General features: G+C 36.2%; 2 protein-coding genes across 2 annotated transcripts; both read left to right on the top strand.

The window, feature by feature from the left end:
* Positions 1–861: 861 nt before the first annotated feature.
* Positions 862–10,642, top strand: LOC111503386 (uncharacterized). Its single transcript, XM_023157678.2, has 7 exons — positions 862–1,014; positions 1,080–1,170; positions 3,673–3,807; positions 3,870–4,003; positions 5,823–6,024; positions 9,064–9,239; positions 10,402–10,642. Exons 1-7 carry the CDS (start codon positions 996–998, stop codon positions 10,572–10,574), a joined length of 930 nt encoding a protein of 309 aa, XP_023013446.2. The 5' UTR covers positions 862–995; the 3' UTR covers positions 10,575–10,642.
* A 2,170-nt stretch (positions 10,643–12,812) lies between these two features.
* On the top strand, positions 12,813–22,873 carry Vha55 (V-type proton ATPase subunit Vha55). The gene is made up of 6 exons (XM_074173235.1): positions 12,813–12,972; positions 13,291–13,578; positions 15,341–15,644; positions 16,096–16,297; positions 19,742–20,080; positions 21,884–22,873. The coding sequence occupies exons 1-6, from the start codon at positions 12,897–12,899 to the stop codon at positions 22,148–22,150; spliced, it is 1,476 nt and encodes a 491-aa protein (XP_074029336.1). The 5' UTR covers positions 12,813–12,896; the 3' UTR covers positions 22,151–22,873.
* Positions 22,874–23,235: the final 362 nt, after the last annotated feature.

The raw sequence follows: 23,235 nt of genomic DNA, 5'->3' as shown, positions 1-23,235 counted from the left end.
GGCCACTGTGAGACACCTCAAGGTTGCCAAAGAGAGTGTGTGTTCGGCGAGTCTTGGCTTACACCTGCCAATATAAAGGAGATGTCTCCTAGTGACCTGTCCACCTTCCTGGAAAGGACAAGGATGGACGATGACAATTCATAGCCAGCAATTTATATCTTTGTCGATCTCCAAGGCGTTTGACACCGTCTGTCACAAAAGGCTGCTAGAAAATTTGCAGAATATTGGCATGCACGGCAAGATGTACGATCTCATGTGATCGTATCTCTCTGATAGAAAACAAGTGGTGAATATCGATGGTACACTGAGTAATCAAGCAAAAGTTACGTATAGTATCCCGCAGGGAACAATCTTGGGCCCTGTTTTATTTACCATATACATTGATAGCTTGTTAACACTTCAATCAGCAGGTGAAATTTTGAGTTTTGCTGATGATACAGCTGTACTGTATAAATCGAACACGTGGGAACAACTCAAAACTCTGACACAATCGTCAGATGGTTTGAACATAACAAATTGCCAAAAAATACTACATTCTCCTCCTACACTAATAACCTTCCAAACATCCTTTAAAAATAAACGAGGAAACTTCAATACCGGAGGCCACTACAATCAAATTTTTGGAGTAGTTCTAGATCGATATATGAAATGCGATCTACATATGTCACATTTAATCAGGAAAATACACGGATTTCTATCACGTTTGAAATTTTTGAAAGAAATTCCCCTCAAAATGAATTTAAACATATACGAAGCCAAAACTGTAGAACACATCAGAAGATCTTTTTCAACATCTCAAAGTTGGGTCGCTAATAGTAATGAACGACATTGTCATCAAAAAGTGACAATATTAGACATTTTTGATACGTAGCAAAGTCAACAATTCAACTCACTTTCTCCCTTCCACTCTGTATATCTCTTACAGACAAACTGTCATGAAATCGTGTCAAGCTATTTCTAAAATTCATCGAAACTGTCAAAATTCTTGTTAGACGATGAGTGATGAAAATGCAGGTGAGGATAACGAATACCTAAAACATATTCGAAACCAAGTATTGAAATGTAAATAACGTCTCTAGATTCCCAAACGGACAAGATTGAAGGAGCCACAGAAGAAGTCCAAGTTGATAAGGCCCCAACTGCAGAAAAGGGGACCAGCGAACGATTCGTGTAAGTACCCAATTGCTGAGTGAATAATGTTGATCATCTTCGTGAAGGAAAATCCGATCATATTCGAAGCGGATTGAGAAAAAATTATGTTTTAATGTTATTACTTTGTGGAGTTTCTATTCATTCCTCCAATTATAGATAGATAAAAATATATTCTTTATTCGTTCATGTGTACAATACATAATACCCAAACGGGTGGAGAACACGTCAATAATATAAATAGATTATATATAAAAAAATAATAATAAAAGCATAGAAGTGAAAACCCGTAGGGGGAGAATATAATAGCTTATGAACTAATATTGAACATGAATATTACTGGAGTTTTTTCCCAACACCAAATCTTTATTTTAACGCCTCGACACATGTTTCTATCAACAAGTGACCATCTTCAAGAGGAAGATCAAACTAAACATACTTACAATGTTATCCTTATTTATACCATATATACCTCTTCTCAAGTGTCTTAAATTAATTTCACAATATTGCCTCATCTACTACTCTTAAATCATTTTTACAATGTGTCCTTATGTAATAGTCGGGTAAATCTAATCATTAAAATATTATTTTAACAAAACATATAGAATACTATTAGGTATTTGTCCACCATCTTTATTCGTAATATCATCATGTTTACTCATTTCTCATAGGCATCTCAATGTCTGTTTTTGTTAACTTATCCAACTATGACTGCTGATTTTTCAGGTCTTCTATATTTCAAGTGTGCTAAGTATTCCTTATATCTTATTTTAATAGATCTTTTTGTCTGTCCATAATATTTTGCATCCCAGTCATTACATTCAATTTCGTAAATTCCAGACTTTTCCGAATTCTCGACTTTGTCTTTTGGACTTTCCAAAAGACTATGTAGTGTATGACTTGTTTTAAAAACATACCTAGTTCCTTGAAAATCTTTCCAAAGTTCTTCGTATATTGGTGGTATGGAACTGAGATGTATTAATCTTGGTTTTTATTCTTTCTGAAAGTCGAGATTTCGTTCATTCTCAACCTAAACTTCTCCTTCCTTATTATGTCATCTACAATACCCCTCGAGAAACCGTTAGTAGCTGCTATTTCCTATATTGTACATCTTTCTTTTGTGAACCTATCATGTGTATCAAAAGACGCTGCACTAGAACATTCAGTCCAGCACGTTTGTGCTGTCCACAGTGATGTGAACTGTCAAGAATATGCCTGTACGTGTTTGTTTCCTTTCTAAATACAACGTATTCCAGCCCTCCATATTGGCTCCCCATTACCAAAACGTCAAGAAATGGAAGTTGTCCTTTATTTTCTAACTTATACGTGAATTTTATTGATGGAAGTCTGTTATTTTAAAAGGAAACCAAGTCCTCAATAGTCGATTTTTTGTTATCGAATATCGCGAAAACATAATCCACATACCTCAGCCATATCTTAGGAAAATACTTTGACTTCTCTTTGGTTTCCATTTCGAATCTGCTTATAAACAGGTTTGCCAGGTAGGGAGTTAAGGAACCGTTCCCTCCTGTTGTTCATAAAAGCAACCCTTTTGGACAAAAATCAATTAATCATGATGGAATTATAATATTAAATACCATTCCTGAAAAAATAAATAATCTAAGACTGCTCGAATTCAAAATTCAATTGAAAAGTATTTAATGAATTGATTGATACAGGATTTATATAGCCGGAATCATCTAAATATTTTCATAAATATTACTGGAGTTTTTTCCCAACACCAAATCGTTATTTTCAAAGCCTCGACACGTGTTTCGATCACCAAGTGATCATCTTCAAAGAGGAAGATTAAAACTCATTTCATGAATCATCAGCTTGCTTAGAAACAATAAACAAGGAGAGGTAGCAAGGACATTTTGAAATAAAGTTTTCAAAAGAAATACGATCGCTCATTGCTTACTTCAAGTGTAAATTCGTCTACTGTGTAAAAACCCTTTTCTGATAAATAACGTTTAAATTTTTTTTTGAGATATGAGGAGACAGAGTCTTTATATCGTTTGGCAGTAAATTATACATTCGAATGCCGACAAATTCAGGAGATTTTTCATATTTTGCGTGATGAAGTTTTCGTGTTATGATCATATCTTTTCTTCTTATATTATAGCTATGCATCTCTGGTTTTGTTTGGAAAAGTTCTTTATTTTCATGTACATATGTCAATGTTTTCAAAATGTACAGACTTGCATCTGTCAATATTTTATTTTGTTGGAATATATTTCTACATGAAGCTCTAAAGTCTAAATTGAATATTAATCTCAGCAGTGCGTTTTGTTTTATAAAAATCCTGTCTGATCCAGTAGTTAGTCCCCCAGACCGAAATGTTCTGATACATGATCGAGTGAAATTTGGCATAATAAACTGATATCAGTGAATTTGTATCTAACTTGCACTTAAGAGATTTCATCAGATAGTATGATTGATTCAATTATCTACCGAGGCTTTGTCTAAATCTTGGTGACACTAGCCCTCTTAGATATAACTACATTCTCTCATTTTTCATAGGATTAATAAAGTACAGATAAGACCAGGAAAACCATTAATCGGAGGACGGGAAGATGTAATTCCAAACTTTTCTACCAGACTGCCAGTTTTGGAAAGTAAAGCTGCTCCTTACGTCCCTATGCCATATATTTTCAGGTAACACAAAAAATATTCTAATTTCTAACATTTAAAGAGTCAGCTTGATGATTTTTTTGCAGAGTTCCATTACCGCCAGTACCAACGAAAATCAAGAATCTCAGAGCCAGGAGCCCACCGTTTTATCTTCTTCTGGATCACGCTATATCTGTTATTTGGTTGATATTTGCAGAAAAAGAATACGAATGTCCGCTCGGTGAGAAGTAGAAAATTATAATACGATTGAAAGCGATATATTGTTACGTTTTTCCCCGCCGGCTTACCAGTAATTCACCATTCTAAACAATAATCCAACTTCAACTATTATTCGAATGTCTATCGCCTCACTAGATCGCTTCGCGTACCGCACTGTAACTTCCACTTGACGGTGTCGATATGCTCTTGGCTAGCGTTTATATATCGTAATCGAAAGTGGTATAAAATCCGCCGGAATTCCATCGAAATCGGTAACATTATTCTTGCTACATCTAGAGCGGCAGCGAACATCGTACATTCACGCGCTCTTAGCTACGTCACAATTGGTTTATGGCTACCAGTGGCGGCCGGCGTTATTTTCTTCAGGGCATGATTTACAACAATATTTTTGGGAGAGATAAATTGATAAATTTTTAGCAAAAAATATTTTTGGCTTTCAACTTCTTCATTTTCATACAAAATAGAACTGGGAATCTTCCAAAGAAAAGAATAAAGTAATTAATTTCAAAGTGAACTCTTTTCAAAGATATGTAAGTCATGCAAAGAAGTATATGTATCTGCAGAGTAGGGAGGGTGAGTGTAGACCCACAGCACTTAGGCCACATGTGACCCATTGTACATCCTCCTGAGGAGTTTTTCTTCTAGGCCATCGTGCACCCTGTCCTTTCCAAAAAGGTGGCAGGTGTAGGCTGAGACTTGTCGAACTCACACTCTCTTTGACTACCTTGAGGTGTCTCACGGTGGCCTTCACGAAGATTTTGGAAGGTGCAGCGACATTACTGTCGTTGCGCTGCTTCCTCAACGTTCTTGGGTTTCCCTCCGTGGAGGCGCACAAGTGAGGGAGCTTTCCTGCAGGAGCATGCGGTTCCTTGCCTTTATTCAAGGCGGCGCCGCAAATGCGCTTACGCCTTGGCATTCGTATTACATCACGAGGTGATCTGCTATGTCCAGCCTCATACCAAGCGGTAGATTGGCGTGGACATTTCTCTTCATCCGCCTCAGATTGAGGTGAGCACTTCTGTCCAGCCTCGGGATTGGTTTTTGTTTTTGTTGTTTCTGTTTTGTGTTTGTTTCAATCATGTGTGTTCCCACGAGTAGCAAGGGAAGAATTGGTCACCTCTGACAGAGCTCCACATCACCAGAGACAGGCTGATTACAAAGAGGTTTCGCCCAGTTCCCCAAGGGGATCGATCGTAACCGCAAATCACCCTGCGGCCATTCAGCTGTCGGTACAATTCCTTACACCTTAGCCTGGATAGGCTGGTATACGATGGCATATTTTGCAAAGACTCTTGGGAAGTTTTAATTTCCCTCACCCTACTTATTTTTGCCACTGACCAGGAGTCCGGCGACCCCGTCCTGAGGCCCGGTCAGGGCCTCCAATCCCCTGACCATTCCCCTATCCTCCACCTGGGGAGGCGCCCAATAGGTAGGCCAACCCACGGGATGCAAAGAAGTAAATTCCAGTACTGAAAAGATTCAAGTTTTTAGGCCATCAAATTTAATTGAAGTTTAAGAAAAAATTAAATATTTGAATCCAGGAAAAGCTTCTGCATATAAAGTTATCAGTATAAATATCGTTGAAGCAGTCAAAGCTGAATTCTGACCAATTTTGTTCTTTATTTTTTCGAAATCTTTGAAAAATTATATAATACCTAACAGTATGAAAATTGCTAAAGTTACACATATTTAAAAGAATGGCATAAAAGATGATCCTTACAACTACCGCCCAATCTTGCCATTATCGGTTTTTTCAAAAATTATCATTATAATTACATTACCCGAACTACTTTTTTTGATACTTGTATGATTGTTTACAGGAATTGCCCAACTACAGTGGGCCTCAGCTTTCCTGAAAACAATCCACAACCGCCAAGGTGAACATCCTAAAGATGTAGAAGTTTGTATCGACGCCATAGAAGAAATATTGTTGAACCAGTACGCTGAGCTTTCGAAAGAAATGAACACGGCAAATAAACTGGACGAAAGTGTACATTATGTTGATGGAGCTCTTGGAACAAGGTCAGTTCAAGACAAAATGAAAAAAATCTTTTTCTGTTAAGCAACCGTTGACCATTGTTTGTTGTTGGAATATCTTATCAGTTTAAACTGAAAAGGGCATATTTTCAGGAGAGATACAAATTTTTGATGCTAGTACGCTCTTCTAATAGGTTACAGCTTTGGATAAAGGGCCTGACTGCAACCTCTTGGCAGATAAAAAAACAAAATGTTTTTGTATAAAGATGAAAAAAGAGAAATTCGAAACCTTTCTTTCCCAAAAATTCTTCACTCCTAAAAATATATCACTTTCAATTTGAACAAAATTCCTATGGCTGGGCACAACATGAGACACGTTAAACAAGGGGCGAATAGTAACAATAGTTTACATTTATAAGATAAAATACATGGAATCAAACATATCAAAAGCTCATTACAAGTTAATTACTTATATTGAAATCTAATTACAAAACAGTCATATTAGCCAGCGTCATTGATATAATCATCCAAGGAAAAAAATGCTCCTCGGATCAAGTAACTTTTCAACATCTGCTTAAACATTTTCAAATTTGTTTCTGCTTCAATATTTCAAGATAACAGGTGGAATATGTATGCCAAGTATATGAAAGCGATCTTTTGTGCTGTGATCTGAGTGTGGAGATGGGAGTCGTTCATTTTTCTAGTATTATGTTTGTGGTACCCGCTATTATAATAATGATAATAATAATAATAGGACACTCTTACGGTATTGACGAGACACCGGTGTTGCCCTACGCTCCGGGGGATTCAATATCCCCCGGAGCGAGAAGTACCGAATTTATTGGAACTAGTCGTTCCCCACCTTCAGGCTCATACAAGCTAATAAGCCTGATGTGGTCTTTCTCGACCACCAGAGCAAAACGATATTTGTCGTGGAGTTTTCAGCTCCTGGCGTCAGAAAAGAGGAGGAAAAACGGATTAAATATCGAGATTTCCTCAAGATGGTTGTTCTGATTATTGGAGTCCTTGGTGGAATGATGTCCTCTCTACTCTCGAATCTTAAAATCATACCGGTTTGCCGCACTAAGGCAGAAATCTTAGCCGCACAGATGCAGAAGGCTGTCATTCTTGGCTCACTGCGCTTGCTCAGGGCACATGATTCTCGGACCCAATGATCACTTACCCCACGGTGTGGGGAGTGGTCATTGGTTGATAATGCTGGCGCGCCCTCCCGAATCTGTTTAAATCTGTTTAAATCTGTTTTTCCGTTAACCAGCTGTCGCACCCCTACGAACGACAACCCTCAGAAGTCGAAACTTGTGCGAGCCAAGGATTAACGAGGTCTTACCTTTTAACGTGTGATTCCTAACACGGGTTGTCGGTAGCAAGTGAAGATCGATCGTTCTGACTAGGGCTTGAACCACCGACCAACACGGCAGTCAATTCGAGTGAGTGAACAAAGCACCCACGCCGAACCGCGTGGCTACCGACTGACCGAATATATCGAGGCTTCGGGGGATAGGGCCTGACCAGCGCACACTACGGGAAAAAAAAGTAATAATAATGGTAAAAATGGGGTCTTCTTCAATAACATTGGAGACCTTGGCTTATCAACACGTCTGACCTTCGATTTTCTCAGGTTTAGTGGGCTGAAGTCGTAAACTGAGGGGTTCATCATTGCTCGCCAAGATGGTGTCTTCAACACCTTAGTCTACCGCAGTCGCGTGATGGATATAGAGGTTTACTTTCAAGAGGGCAGTCTGTGTTTCGTGTTTTTTGCGGAAGCCAGACTTCAACTTCATCAATGCAGTGTGGTATCACTGAAGAAATCATCTTGATATTTATATTGTCAATACCTAAAGCATTAGATTTTATTTCTTTGATAGCAGTCAAAATATCATCAATTATATCAGTAAGGGAAAAGTTCATACGAGCGTTCAATTTGTTATTATTATTAATCTTTTTCAGTTTTCCTTTCTTAGTGAAGGCATATATTAATAGTCTGTATAGATGAATAGATGTGAATCAGGCCCTTTATCCGAAGCTCTGATATATTCGAAGAGCGTACTATCATCAATAATCACTCCCAACAGTCGTGGGGTGAGTGATCATTTGGTTCGAGAAACGTATACCCTGAGAAGTCGCAGAAAACCAAAGAATTCAGTCTTCTGCACTTGTCTGCATTTGAATGGTCTCGATATTACATCCACTTTTCCTCATATTTTCGGATGACATTCACTTCAGTTATGACAGAAAACTCTCCTCGTTCTGTTTATCGAGAAGAACTACATCAGGCTTATTAGCTTGTATCTGTCTGAGTAGGTACTGAGTAGTTCTAAAAATTCAGCAACTGTCATCCTTCCTGACGTATTCAATATCTTTCGGAACCTAACGCAACATTATTGTCTCATTAATATCTTGGGAATCCCAAAGAAGGTAATATAGCACCCGCAATTTCTTGTTATATCGGTGGGTAGAAGCTGTAGACCAAAATATCCTAACAAGACATGATGAATACTTTGCAGCTCACCTAACCTATGGGAAGCAAGAGTCAGGTTCTTGGATGAACCACGGTCTTCAATGTTCTTTAAAAAACCTGTGTCGGCTTTATAAAGCCACAAATTGATCTCTGCTGCTTTTATACGGGCTCTTTGTTGAACGGGTTCCATCTCGATGATACGAAAATTGGGAAGTTCTACAGTCGCCCAAGTAGTTATCCCAAAAAAATTCCAACCTCTACTCATGCACACAGACCATACAGAGATGAGTTCTACCTCCCGATGACTTCACAAGCTCCAGCCAGAAGTATTCTGCTATGAAGGCACTCCAAACTCAGAAGACCATTGGTATCCTTCTAGGAAATATATAACCATGGAACGGGCGGCTCCCCTTAATCCAAATCACTACTCCTCAAGAACGTACTTGTGTAGAGAGTACCAACAATAATGAGTCAAAACTTGTTTTATTTGAACAGCAGTATTGGTTTCATTTTGAACCATGGTTACCTTCACCTTTTCTTGCTAAAAAATTATCGATTTGCACATTGAGACGTCAATTACTGATATTGATTATGTTTCATTTCAGTAACATGGTGAGTAAAAACATTCCTTTCTCCTTGAACTATTCGGAAATGGTGAAACGTTGCCCGCAAATAATTGAGGCGCAAGTCCACGGTGCAGTATCAATGACTTCGGCAGAAGCTACTGCAGAACTGGATAATATAAAGAAAGCGGCTGGAAAGGAATCACTCGAAGAACTTGGTAAGTCCTTTTTTTGAAACAACCTGACACATGAAGATTCTGATACTTCTCCATCTGCCATATGTTTCATTGCTTCCAATGCTTTGTTGAGTGTGAAAAACTATGTAGTGGGTACACCGTCATCTTGAACATAGTTGAAACTTGTGAAACGCTAGCATTGATTCCTGATAATTTAAAAATAACTCCATCCATTAGGTAACAAAAAATAACCGACACAAACTCAATGCCCAAAGGCAATTAAAAAAAAATCAGTTGTACCACACATGGCCGAATGCTCTGAATATATTAAAAACTCCTACCAGGGTTCTTTCATATTTCACGATAGGTGATGAACAAGAAGATTCCATGTTGAACTTTGAAGGGCTTTACAGTTGCTTAACGATTTCAGTCTTCAGTTTGGAAATCGCCTTCGGCAGTATTCTAAGACGAGACACCGTCTCTGAAATCACTCTCACCATGGACGGATATAGCAATACAGTTGATAAATTTGAATACGCTGGTTCAGTAAACGATTGACCAACACCCATGCGTCGACGTAACGCAAGATCTACCGAAAACACCGCCGCTGTCTGTGAGACAGCGTGAACCCCTTTTTTTGTCTCTGGAAACTGATGGACTTCATGAGATCCAAGAGCTTCCAATGCATCCCGAAAGAGTCACTGCTTGTTGTGGATTGTGGGCTGGCGGCGTCATCGGTCCATATTTCATTCGACAACAACGTTCGTCAGGCTGTCACTATCAACGGCGAGCACAATAGGTCGATAATTACCAATTTCTTTTGTCTTAAATTGGATGATCTGGACAACAACGGCAGGTGGTTTCAACAGGACGTGCCACACAGCTCATGCAAGAGCGATTTGAGGGCATGGCCATCTCACGTGGAGGTTATGTGAAATGGCCACCTAGATCATGCGATTTGACCCCGTTAGAGTTTTTTTCTTATAGGGTTTTTTAGTCGCAGGTGTATGCGAGTGAGCCACAAAATAAATCAGTCCTCAAAGCCAACATAACCTATGCAATTGGTCTAATTTAGCCTGATTTATGCGCCAGAATTGGCGCATAAATTGGAAAATTGGACGTTGCAGATGCGCTCTATCCAGAGAAGTCGTAACGGAAATTTGAACGATGTTATATTATTTCTTTGGAATTTTCTATTTTCCAGATACGGTTTCTAAAAACAAAGCCATCAACGTTTTGAAGATGTGGAAAACGGACCAAATGGAAAAAATACGGGGAGAACTGAGAAGGCTGCGATCAATCGAAGACAAAATGAAAGATATTGACAGTCAATATACAGAAGAAGATGATGCTGACCTGTTGTTCCATGTTGATTAGAGTGACATGGTCAATGCGAGAAATTTTAATCAATTTCATGTAATAAAAAATAAAATAATTACTTGCGACGTGAAGTTTCTTATTTGTAAAACACATTCAGTAGATCACACCTATAAGTAAACTCCATTGTTATGCCTATAGGTTGAAAGTGACATCCAGAACATACGGGATAGCTTATACATGAAGATCAATCGTGAAATTATCTTCTCAATCAATCTTTCTGGTTTGTTATTCTCTCCAGTCTCGTTCATTGATCCTTATAGCAACGAAAAGAAACAAGATAGGTTAACACGCTCTTCGTCGATTAGCTCTGTCCGATTGACTGACTGTTCATAAGACAATAGCAAATGGCGTTGGCTATTGGGAGACGTTATTTGAGTTTTTTTAATTCAATAACGCTCTGAATGAATCTGCAAACGAAGATTGACTCAGCCGTTGCTGATGCTTTGAGATATAACTTTCATCCTCGCAGTCAACGCACATACCCCTGATGATGTCAGCAGCACACGCATACGAAACGTTTGGTGCTTCAGGTTCCGTTTGACCACGACCTACTGAATTCCACGTGATTACAGATTCAACAGAGCGAAATAAATTCAATGACAAGTTGACATTTGTGGTAGTATTTGTCATCACAGAACCTTTAACCCACGATTGATGAATTTTTTCTACAACAGAACTGTAGTTTATAATTTTCTTTTGAAAATGCGTTGAAGAAACCATTAATATGTCAATTCTGAAGACAATCAAGTGCTGACAAATAAAAATCACAAATTTTACAAAAAGTTAATAATTTTCCAAAAAAAAATACCTGAAACTCAAGTCCGATCAATATATCAATGAGAAATTGAATATTTTTTTAGTTCTGTGGTGGCATTGGTAGTGGACGGATGTGCCAATAACGACCGCACACAGAAAAGGTATGTGAATGGCATGTGCTATCGCGAGACTCGACGTGTAGTGAATGTCCATCAGTAAAACATATTGAGAGGACAAGCGACCTTACGCCAGTAACCAGGCTGGATGTCGACGGATCCATGAGGTCGTAATTTCGATAATATTATCCGTAACTGTCCAATTTAGTTTGTAACAATGCTTGGATTCCTTCACGAGAGAAGAACCTTTGGATGGGGATGAAAAACTGATGTGTTCGAGGTGCAAGGAAAGGAGAGAATGCGCAAAGTTTCTATAAATCGATAAGTTTTCCTGTATTTTAGTAATTCATTTGGAAATATTCTCTCCAATTGCGATAGAATTTCTTCTAGAAGGATTGGATATGAGCAATTTTGCAGCAGATAATGTAGCTACTTGTCGTTATAATCTATATCCCCCTTCGAATCACAGTGGGAGTACTGACAGCGGACATTACACAGCATGCTACAGACAACCCTACACTGGCACATGGCACGAATACAACGTTTCACTAATTTCATCAAATTCGCTAGTGAGTAGTGAATGGAGAGGCATACGTCCTCTTTTATGAAAAGAAGAAAACGAAACAACACCTTTGAGATAACTGAGAGGATGTTTCTTCATGCTCCTGTATTCATAGATTTGATGATTATATCCAAAAATGTATTTGTTTAGGCACTTGTTGTTGAAAAATATTATACAGTAGAGAAATTCTCCTTTGAAGAAATAACACATCTTCATATTTTAAGTGTGAATTATATTGAAATTGATGAAAGCAACCATTCAGTTGCCACTGGTCATTTGGAATAAGAGCGGCAACTTTCAATCCTCTAGATTTTTTGATCACCAAAACTGAAAACTTGTTAGTTTGTGACTAGCCGTGCATTCCGAATCAAATTACCAAATCATGAATGTATGAACAGTAATTAGAAAATATTAAAACCGTTGACGGGTTATAGAAAAATTTGATTTTCTAAAATCAAAGATCTTGGTTCTATTCGCTTGTTGAGTATTTGAGAGTGATAATCTTTTATGTTTCTCATCCAATTTTGCATTTATTTTGCACTTTTTACCCTAGAATAAATTCGAGGGCACACCCTAGAATAAATTCTGTCATTCAACACCATCAATTAGTAACTCAAAACACAAAAACGCAAATTAACACTAGTTTTCACTTCTTCCGTAGATCAATTCAAAAAATCTCAACATCGGTTGGCAACTACCACTATATTTTTTCAACACGTCTGCATTTTTTATTCTGTGAGATTGCGTCAATCTGTCAAGTGTCTAGCTACCACAGAATTCGTTCACGTGACAACACGTGAAGTTTGAAGTTAGACAGAACAAATTTGCAGTCGCTAAGTTGTGTCAGTGTTCGTTGGACGTTTTTGATTGAGTAGAGAAGTCAAGATGATTTCGTCAAGACAGGCAGCCAAGGAGCATGTTTTAGCAGTTTCCAGAGATTTTGTATCACAACCAAGACTCAGTGAGTACACATTTTCATTTTATTTCCATTTACGGTCAAAATTGGTAGATAAAACTTCAAAATGATTGGGTGGGTCTCATATCTAATGGTGGACTAGAAACTGGTCATATGACCAAAATTTTATCGTTATTGATCTATTCCGTTGATTAGTTTCTGAAATGAGATTTTATTTGATGCTACTTATTTCATACATTTCATCATTACTCATAATTTCGGGTTAACTTTTCCAAATCAGCTGTTTATACCATCATGTGACATATCCCATGATAGCCACTCCTCTAGATTCAACACAACAAATAAATATTTCTTTCATTTCAGCCTACAAAACAGTCTCTGGTGTAAACGGCCCTCTGGTAATCCTCGAAGATGTTAAGTTCCCCAAGTACAATGAAATCGTACAACTCAAACTGGCTGATGGCACTATACGTTCGGGACAAGTTCTGGAAGTCAGTGGGTCAAAAGCTGTGGTTCAAGTGTTCGAGGGCACATCAGGAATCGACGCCAAAAACACCGCTTGTGAATTCACAGGAGATATTTTGAGGACTCCTGTTTCTGAAGATATGTTGGGACGTGTTTTCAATGGATCAGGAAAACCCATTGACAAAGGTGAGGAAACTGTAAATTTTCATGTTTCGGTATAAGTAATAACAAGCCATAGAAGCTGAAGGGTTCAAAAAATCTTCATACATGTGATTCTTGACATGTGAATATTATGACCAAAGGTGAACCAAATAGTGGTGGTTTCAACTTTTCCCAGAATTCTTCAAAACTATCATTGTGTATGTGAATACAAAGCACATACGTAGACTGGGTAGTAGTTTCAATGGACTCTGTATGTTTTTTTGACTATAATTGATACCAATAATGTGAATGCTATGACCACGCTTTCAAACTGAATAAATATCTATGCTCTATTTCTGTGATTCTGCAAATAATTCGTCAGCTATGACTAAGAGACAAATTTTAATAATGTTTTTTCAGTACTCATCTACAAAACTGATACATTAGACTTTTTGTTCTAATTCAAAGAGAAAATATGATTTTTTAAAATTATAATAAATATTTCCTGAACTATAGCAATTATAACAAAACTGTATTCGAAGTATTTTGTTCATCTTCCCATTTTAAGTTCCAACTCGTGTTTCCTCAATTTTTTTTAGTCTAATAAACATTTTGGAGCAAATAATTCCTGAATTATTCAGTTTACAAGAATAACTTGTTGATCTTTTCTAGAACCATTAACAGTATTAAATGATTCTGTAGTAATTTTAATTATTTATTTGGTACAGAAATTAAGCTGGTTTGAGTAAAAATCAATAACAACTTTTGATAATAAGAAAATAACATTCAAATAATTTCTTTCATGTTTTTGGGAAATATATGAACTGCTTTGGTAAATTTTCGTTATCTGGACACCCGGCGATTTTGAAAAAATTTTTGACTGTACTTACGTATTTTGATGCGTAGATTATGAATCCGAAAGAAAAAAGCGGCGCTCTCCCTTATTTAAAAAGTTACGGCCCTTCAAAGTTCAGAAAAGGGCAACTTTTCAGCCTTCTTTTTCACCAAATAAACTAAAAACACAAACATTTATTCACTAGGTCACCTTTACACCTTATTCCTCCTTCTTTAACACTTTTCACTTCAATAATCAACATTTTTCTTATAAAAATGTTAAAAACTGTACGGAGCTGCTTTTTGGTTACATATCACTGTATTTTATGTTTTTAAGGTTAATGATATGGTTGGTACGACTGATGCAGTCCATATTCCTGAAGTAATTCAAATGTTTTTTACCTTTATTCTTTAGATCGTAAATTGGTTTTTGATGGTGTATTACGAATTTGAAATAGTAGGCGACGGCAAATACCAACCGCTTTTTTCTGAAATGTCACTACTAACTAACCTAAAAATAGAATAATGTCACCAGGAGAAGCATTCGTTTTTAAATAAGTTTTTTATAAGAAAAATATTGATTATTGAAGTGAAAAGTGTTAAAGAAGGAGGAATAAGCTGTAAAGGTGACCTAGTGGATAAATGCTTGTGTTTTTAAATAGTTTATTTAGTGAAAAAGAAGGCTGAAAAGTTGCCCTTCTCTGAACTTTGAAGGGCCGTAACTTTTTAAATAAGGGAGAGCGCCGCTTTTTTCTTTCGGATTCGTAATCTACGCATCAAAATACGTAAGTACAGTCAAAATTTTTTTCAAAATCGCCGGGTGTCCAGATAATGAAAATTTACCACTGCTTTAATTTTTTTAATTTCTTCAGGCAATATATTAAAAACTTGTGAACAACTCTTGTATATGGTATATATAATCATAATGATTCGTGATTTTCTTTGCCTGTTTGCATATATTCCCTCATTTCAGGTCCCCCAATTTTGGCTGAAGACTTCTTGGACATCCAGGGTCAACCAATCAATCCGTGGTCCCGTATCTATCCTGAGGAAATGATCCAGACGGGTATTACCGCTATTGACGTGATGAACTCCATCGCTCGTGGTCAGAAGATCCCCATTTTCTCTGCAGCTGGTCTGCCTCACAATGAAATTGCTGCCCAGATCTGTAGACAGGCTGGTTTAGTCAAGATTCCTGGTAAATCTGTACTTGATGATCATGAAGATAACTTTGCTATTGTTTTCGCTGCTATGGGTGTTAACATGGAAACAGCTAGGTATGGTACTTTGATTTCTCCAGTTATATTGTTTTGCTCTTTACTCATACTTAATTTAGTTATCGCTACCTTTCTATATCGATTTGCTATCTAATGGTTAGATTGATGATTTTTCATTTGGTGAATTGTATTTCGTAGTCAGTGTCTTGTATTTCAATACATTTTCTTTTTGATGAAATTTTATTTTAATGGCTAAAGTTTCAGTCCATTTGACTGAGATAAAAAGTTACCGTTCAGGCCAGTGAAGACTGAGACAGTTTATCTCAGAAAGTAATGGAAATATTGAGAGACGATGTTTTGATTGTTTGTCTGTCCATTAATCTCCATAAAAAAGGTACAAACGAGTATTGATGAGCCACAAAAAATTATTTTCTATATTTCTATGTCAAATCAATCTATTTCATTTAACTTATGCCTGACTATTAATTTCACATTTTCTATTTTTTTAAAGGTTCTTCAAACAGGATTTCGAAGAGAACGGTTCTATGGAGAACGTCTGCCTGTTCTTGAATTTGGCCAACGATCCTACCATTGAAAGAATTATTACACCTCGTCTGGCTTTGACAGCTGCCGAATTCTTGGCTTACCAATGTGAGAAGCACGTCTTGGTCATCTTGACAGATATGTCTTCGTATGCAGAAGCTTTGCGTGAGGTTAGTCGTTTTCAATAATATAATTTTACGACTCTCTTTTCTTTGATCAATCTCATTTCTGACCTGAAGATGAATTTGGGAAAATCCCAAACGTTAACAAAGCATTGATACATTTTCTGTCAACAGCGTCAGAACAAATGAAACAATAGACCATGTACAGTGTCACCGATAAAGTCCGCATCAAATGGGAAACTTTTTTATTTATCGTTTTATGTGAAATTTGATTTTGGCAGTAGATTTTGCTTAAGAAATGATGTCAAATGGCGTCTACAAAATAGGTCACGTGATTTCCTTAACCTGTCAAAATTGACATTTAAAAAAAGAAACATCGAAAAATGACATTATTCTTCAAAATATCCAAAAATATCAAAGGATAAAAACATTTTCTTTTGTAATTTTATACCCACACACCAAGTTTTGAACCCATAATAAGTATTTTATATTTTCACTATTTTTCCGCATTCCTGCTTTTTCTACTTATCAAAATTTAAGCACACCTCTACTAAATCATTTATTTTAACTAAACTCGTCACCGAATTTCTTTTTTTGTAATATAATAATATTTTAATAGCCTCTTTGATGTTAAAAACAAATTTTGAAAAATAAAAGTTGTCAAACTTGATGCAAAGTTCATCTAGTTTCAACGGGGCTTTCAAAACTATACAGTACTTGAGTTTTTTAATGAGCAAATGGCCTCACAATATGAATTAGAACGAAACGGAACATTAGGAAACATCATTTCGTGATTCTTGAAGACCATTCAATAAAAGAAAAAAACTCATAGTATTTACATTTACCTACTCCGCTAACAACACTAATTTAAAAAAACTGGGTAGGCTGTGAAAAAATGTGAAACTACATAATGTGTTTTAGAAAACGTCACTGTCACTGAATAAATTAATGCCCGTTGGTTCAATGTAATGTATGAAAATTAAAATAATATGTTATCTTTACAAGAAAAAATTGAAATTGTGCTAATTTGTGGTGAAAACACATTGCATCGACAAGTGGCTGATATTTTTAACGCAAGACATCCTGGTAGACATGTACAGCAATCCACTGTAAGTAGGATTTTAAAAAAATTTAAACTGACTGGTTCAGTTGAAAATACTTTTAAAAAACGTCATAATCCATCACGCAATAATGATGAAGTTCAGTTGGCTGTCTGCCTGGATGTTACCGAACAGGGAAAATCAAGTATTATCAATATTGTAGATAGAACTGGCGTTAAAAGAGAAAGCGTAAGAGCAATTTTACATAAAAATAAATTCAAACCCTACAAACCCAAATTTATAAATACCTTAAAGGAAAGAGATTTCGATGTTCGACTAGATTTCTCATTCTGGTACCAAGGAGAAGTAGAATTCAACAGAAAATTTCCTTACAAAATCCTATGGACCAACCAAGCTACCTTCACATCGAACGGCGTAGTCAGTTCCCAGAATTGTAGGTGGTGGGCTCAGGAAAATCCTCATTTTGTGATAGAATGTCGGGACCAATATTCATTTAAAACAAATGTGTGGTGCGGTGTTTTAAATAATCAGGTAATGGGACCATTCTTTTTTAGACACAATTTAACTTCTCATGATTATTTGCAATTTCCAAATACTGAGATCAGTGATATAGTGGACAATATGCCGGTTGAAATAAGACACAGTCTGTGGTATCAATGTGACGGGGCTCCTATTCATAGTTCAAGACAAGTCAAAGAGAAACTATTAGAAATATTTAGGGGCAAAGTTATTGGGCGAAATATGGAGCAAATATGGCCGCCTAGGTTGCCAGATTTAACCCCACTAGATTTTTTCTTGTGGGGTTACTTAAAACAAATCGTTTATAAACAAAGACCTTTTCGTGACGTGAATCACCTAGAAACTGTTATCAGAAACTCTATTTTAAACATAAACTCTGTGAGTATCAGCAACTCAATAAAAGATGTCTCAAGAAGGACAATTATCTGCATAGAACGCGATGGAAGACATACAGAAATGTAGTGTATTTATTGTCGTGAGTCTTTTTTTCGTGTTTTTTTGCTATTAGGTATAGGTACAGGTTTATTTTCAGTTCCTTTTAATTAAGATTAAATTCCACTGTATTTTTTGTTAAAAAAACAATAAACACTCTAAGATATTGTTTCCTAATGTTCCGTTTTGTTCTAATTCATATTGTGAGGCCATTTGCTCATTAAAAAACTCAAGTACTGTTTAGTTTGGAAAGCCCCGTTGAAACTAGATGAACTTTGCATCAAGTTTGACAACTTTTATTTTTCAAAATTTGTTTTTAACATCAAAGAGGCTCTTAAAATATTATTATATTACAAAAAAAGAAATTCGGTGACGAGTTTAGTTAAAATAAATGATTTAGTAGAGGTGTGCTTAAATTTTGATAAGTAGAAAAAGCAGGAATGCGGAAAATAGTGAAAATATAAAATACTTATTATGGGTTTGAAACTTGGTGTGTGGGTATAAAATTACAAAAGAAAATGTTTTTATCCTTTGATATTTTTGGATATTTTGAAGAATAATGTCATTTTTCGATGTTTCTTTTTTTAAATGTCAATTTTGACAGGTTAAGGAAATCACGTGACCTATTTTCTAGACGCCATTTGACATCATTTCTTAAGCAAAATCTACTGCCTAAATCAAATTTCACATAAAACGATAAATAAAAAAGTTTCCCATTTGATGCGGACTTTATCGGTGACACTGTATATGTGTTTTTGCTCAGTTGGTTCCTCTGTTCATTTGTCATTAATGTCACTTGTCATATCAATTGTTCACACTGTTCGCTCAACTAAATCTCTAAAACACTAGTGGAAAATGACTACAATGAAAATAGCAAAAAACCGACAATATAAATATTAACTTCATATATGACAATTCATTAATTGTCAGTAGTGTCAACTGTCATCTGTAGGTTATGTTTTGTGCTGTTCATTTTTGAGTTTCAATTACTATTTGTAATTCTTTTTCAATGTATTCATTTTATTGTCCATGTTTTCTAAGGATTTTGTTTGCAGTAGGTATATTATTTTTTCTAAGTTGGCAACTTTGTGAGTTTGTCATTAGTGTCAGTTGTCGCATGTAGGTGATGTTTATATTGTCCATTCTTAAGTTTCATTTGCTGTTTTCATGGTACATTTTTCATGTAATATTAAGTTGAACAATTGACATGACAATTAACATGACAACTGACACTAATGACAAACACACAGATTGGCCAACTCGGAAAAACACATGTGCTGCAAACAAAATCAGTGATGTGGATGATGAAATTAATAAAATGAAAATGACTTTTAAATAGCAAAAAAAAATTTAAGTAGATAATACAAACATCATCTATAGATGACAGCTGACACTAATGACAAACACAAAGAGTTGCCAACATAAAAAATACATGTGCTTCATATGCTCGTCAACTATATTTTCTTATTGAAAAATCCAGGTATCTGCTGCCAGAGAAGAAGTGCCTGGTCGTCGTGGTTTCCCAGGTTACATGTACACCGATTTAGCTACCATCTATGAACGTGCCGGCCGTGTTGAAGGACGTAACGGATCCATCACCCAGATTCCTATATTGACTATGCCCAACGACGACATCACCCATCCTATTCCTGATTTGACTGGTTACATTACTGAGGGACAGATATACGTCGACCGTCAGCTCCACAACAGGCAAATCTACCCTCCGATTAATGTGTTACCATCTCTTTCTCGTCTCATGAAGTCCGCTATTGGTGAAGGCATGACCAGGAAGGATCACTCTGATGTGTCTAATCAACTGGTGAGTTTCAGTTTTCATATATGGGTTTGTGATATAAAATGATTTTAACTGAAGTTGAACATCTGTAAAAATCAAGAAAAAGTTTCTAAAGAAGTGAAGTTATATATTTTTATCATTGTGCATTAACAAGCTAGACTCGAAATAAAACATCAGAATGCATATATATTAAATTCCTTTGAATATAGAGATGTACTTCAGAAACAAGAAAATGAAATCATCAAAGTTCGGATCACTCTTGGTCACCAAGATGAATATACAAAGGGCAATTTTTTTTATTACCTACCAGACTCAGTTATCAGTTGTTAGAGAAGGGTTCGGCTTCATGCACGAAAATTGAGGCTTTATGACTGACTCCCAAGTCCTTGCTTATCAAACACACTCCTCAATTTTTGTGAAATCATCTTTTTTCGTTTTTCCGTTCGTAACTTCATCTGTTTCTTAGTCAGCCGTTTTTTTACTGCCTTCTAATCTGACCTAACCTTTTTTTATGTTCTCTGTATGGTTTTCCATGTTCAAAATCAACATCACAAAAAATGACAGAGATTGTGTTCCTGATTGCAAATAAGAGTTATGTTTAAATACAGTTTAAAAATATGAACTTCACAGCTTTAATTTCCGTTGAAAAATTCCTGAAAGACGTCAGTTGGTATCTCATAACAATATCAATACCTAAACAATAATTATGCATAGAGTTCCACAAGGGTCATTGCTGGAACCATTACTCTTCTTACTGTTTATGAATGACTCAATGTATTTTATCGACACATCGAAGTTTGTTCCAACACATCATGAATCTGAAATGGTCTAATATTAAACACATCTAAAAAGATATATATGCATTTACCGTATTTTTATAAATTTGCAATCATAGTAGAATCTATTTGAGATCATATTGCAAATTGATTTCAATTTTTTGAGCATTTGTTCCATAACAAATCAGCATGGTTTCAACAGCATATAGTTTCAAACTACCTTTCAATTTCAATTTGTAAAGAGAATCAACATATATGACGAATAAAACCGGTCCAAGGTCAGAACCCTGGGGTACACCGTAATTAATGTCTATCGTTAAACACATAGCAAATTGTCAACATTCTTTAACCCTTTAAACGTTTAGAAATCACACAACATGCTCCTATACATAGGTGCAAATGTTCTAATAAGTTCTGCTTAATGCTTCAAGCATGTTCTGAAAACAATTTTAGCAGGTCCCGCTTTTTTGGCATCAATATATTTTTGAATTTTCAGATAAAATGTTGATTGAATTTTTACTATTTTCATTCCACACATACTTTTTTGTCATACACCGACCCAAACTTTACGCAGATACGATTTCTCCCACCGGCCATGACTCAGTCCGGTAGCTGTAATTGTGGTTTGAAAAACTACTCCTGTGTTCTTTCATTCTTTGGGAAAAGGTGCTGCGTGTTTGGCCAATATAAAGTTTTGGGCAAGAACGCTTATATACTTCAGATCTATGACACTAAAGTTTTGCCTTAATTGTTTTCTATAAGTTTGCTGAAATTATTTGTTCTGTGAGCTACGTATAGGTAACCATTGTTGACAGCAATGTTTTTGATAAAACACAGTTACAATGGAGTACTCAGTAGTCTGCGAAGCATACTATTAAATGCTGCTACTTTATGCTGATGCTTAAAATTGGCTTATTCTTTTAATCACTAACCTTTTTGTTTCAAAAATAACTTAATGAAAAAAAATAATATGAATATAATATAACAGAGTTCTCTATTAGTATTGATAATAAACTGTCTCGAATGTTAATTAACACAACATTATTTTCAGTATGCTTGTTACGCTATCGGTAAGGATGTCCAAGCCATGAAAGCCGTAGTAGGAGAAGAGGCTCTCACCCCAGACGATCTCCTCTATCTGGAGTTCCTGACCAAGTTTGAAAAGAATTTCATCTCGCAAGGAAACTACGAAAACCGTACGGTGTTCGAGTCACTCGACATCGGCTGGCAGCTGCTCCGTATCTTCCCTAAGGAGATGCTGAAACGTATACCAGCTTCCGTACTGGCAGAATTCTACCCAAGAGACTCTCGTCACTAGTTTGTTTAGGATGTCTATCCCCCTAGGTTTGTTACAAATGTCCACTTGTATTTTATCGATAGTCGTACTGTATAATTTTAAGCCCATCGCGGTGCAATTTGTAAATATTCAATTCGAGTTTGTCATAAACGTTGAACTTCACTTTCAGTTCAGGGTTCGAGAAGGTTTGTCAACGTTTCGGTCACCTGGGGACCATCATCGGTTTCTTGGAGAGAAGGAACGCAGTTGATGACAGGCCACCGGAACGTTGTTGAACCTTTCGAACTAAGAGGCACAGGTCAAAATTTACCATCCCAGCTTTGTTTCAGTCGAACGGGTCGATATTTGTTACTTTATTTCTTTCACACTGTTGTTACCTGGTGTATCGTTGGTGATTGAAAGGTGTTATCGCTGTTTTTTCATGTAGAAAAATTTAAGACAATACTGTAATTAGTGTAAGTAGATGTTTTGTCATTGATCAGTTGCACCCGGAGGTCCTTCTGTCGTTTTCCTCGTTCTTTTGTATTTTTCAAAGTGGAAAACCAACATTCCATAAATGTCATTACCCAAGTTGTATAAAGCAATACACCCACCTATATACAGCTTTCAGTATTTTTATTCTAGATGGTGAACGGAAGTTTTTCTTGTTGTAGGTTTTGACATTATCGATGTTACTATAAAAATCTAATTTTACGATTTAGATTAGTGTACAAAACTTGTGAATAAACAGTATACACATGTTGAGTTTTTGCTTTCTTTGTCTTCTTTCAGAAAAGGTACACAGACCGACAAAGCTTTTAGTGAGCTGAATAAAAAAAATATGTTTAATCGAAGAAGGTAGACATTTTGTCTACCGCTGCGGTAGATATTTTCAAAGGCGATGTGCTAACGCTCACAATACCCGAGCTGGTGCTCTGGTTCTTGTTGTATCCAACACGTTAACTTCAGAACTAGACACTATATTTATTTTGTTCTTAGTTGTATTACAAGTTCGTGTATCTCTAAGAACAGGTAGCCAGCTTCAATTAATGTTCATTGTCTGGTTTATCTGATGATGCAGCAGTAAATATACTAAGAAACCGTAAAAAAATCAATGATAATATTCC

This window comes from Leptinotarsa decemlineata, unplaced genomic scaffold, assembly GCF_025532065.1.
Source record: "Leptinotarsa decemlineata unplaced genomic scaffold, Ldec_3_MD MMD2_P_RNA_scaffold_12, whole genome shotgun sequence".
In the NCBI taxonomy this organism is placed as follows: Eukaryota; Metazoa; Arthropoda; class Insecta; order Coleoptera; family Chrysomelidae; genus Leptinotarsa; species Leptinotarsa decemlineata.
Note: the sequence above shows the minus strand (reverse complement) of the source record. Positions and strands in the feature narration are given on the sequence as shown.

Coding starts and splice junctions, on each gene's coding strand:
- Vha55 (XM_074173235.1), top strand. CDS start 12,897: ATGATTTCGTCAAGACAGGCAGCCAAGGAGCATGTTTTAGCAGTTTCC. Junction 13,579..15,340: donor AGGAAAACCCATTGACAAAG/GTGAGGAAACTG, acceptor CCCTCATTTCAG/GTCCCCCAATTTTGGCTGAA. Junction 16,298..19,741: donor ATGCAGAAGCTTTGCGTGAG/GTTAGTCGTTTT, acceptor TGAAAAATCCAG/GTATCTGCTGCCAGAGAAGA.
- LOC111503386 (XM_023157678.2), top strand. Junction 1,171..3,672: donor GGGACCAGCGAACGATTCGT/GTAAGTACCCAA, acceptor CATTTTTCATAG/GATTAATAAAGTACAGATAA. Junction 3,808..3,869: donor CCTATGCCATATATTTTCAG/GTAACACAAAAA, acceptor ATTTTTTTGCAG/AGTTCCATTACCGCCAGTAC.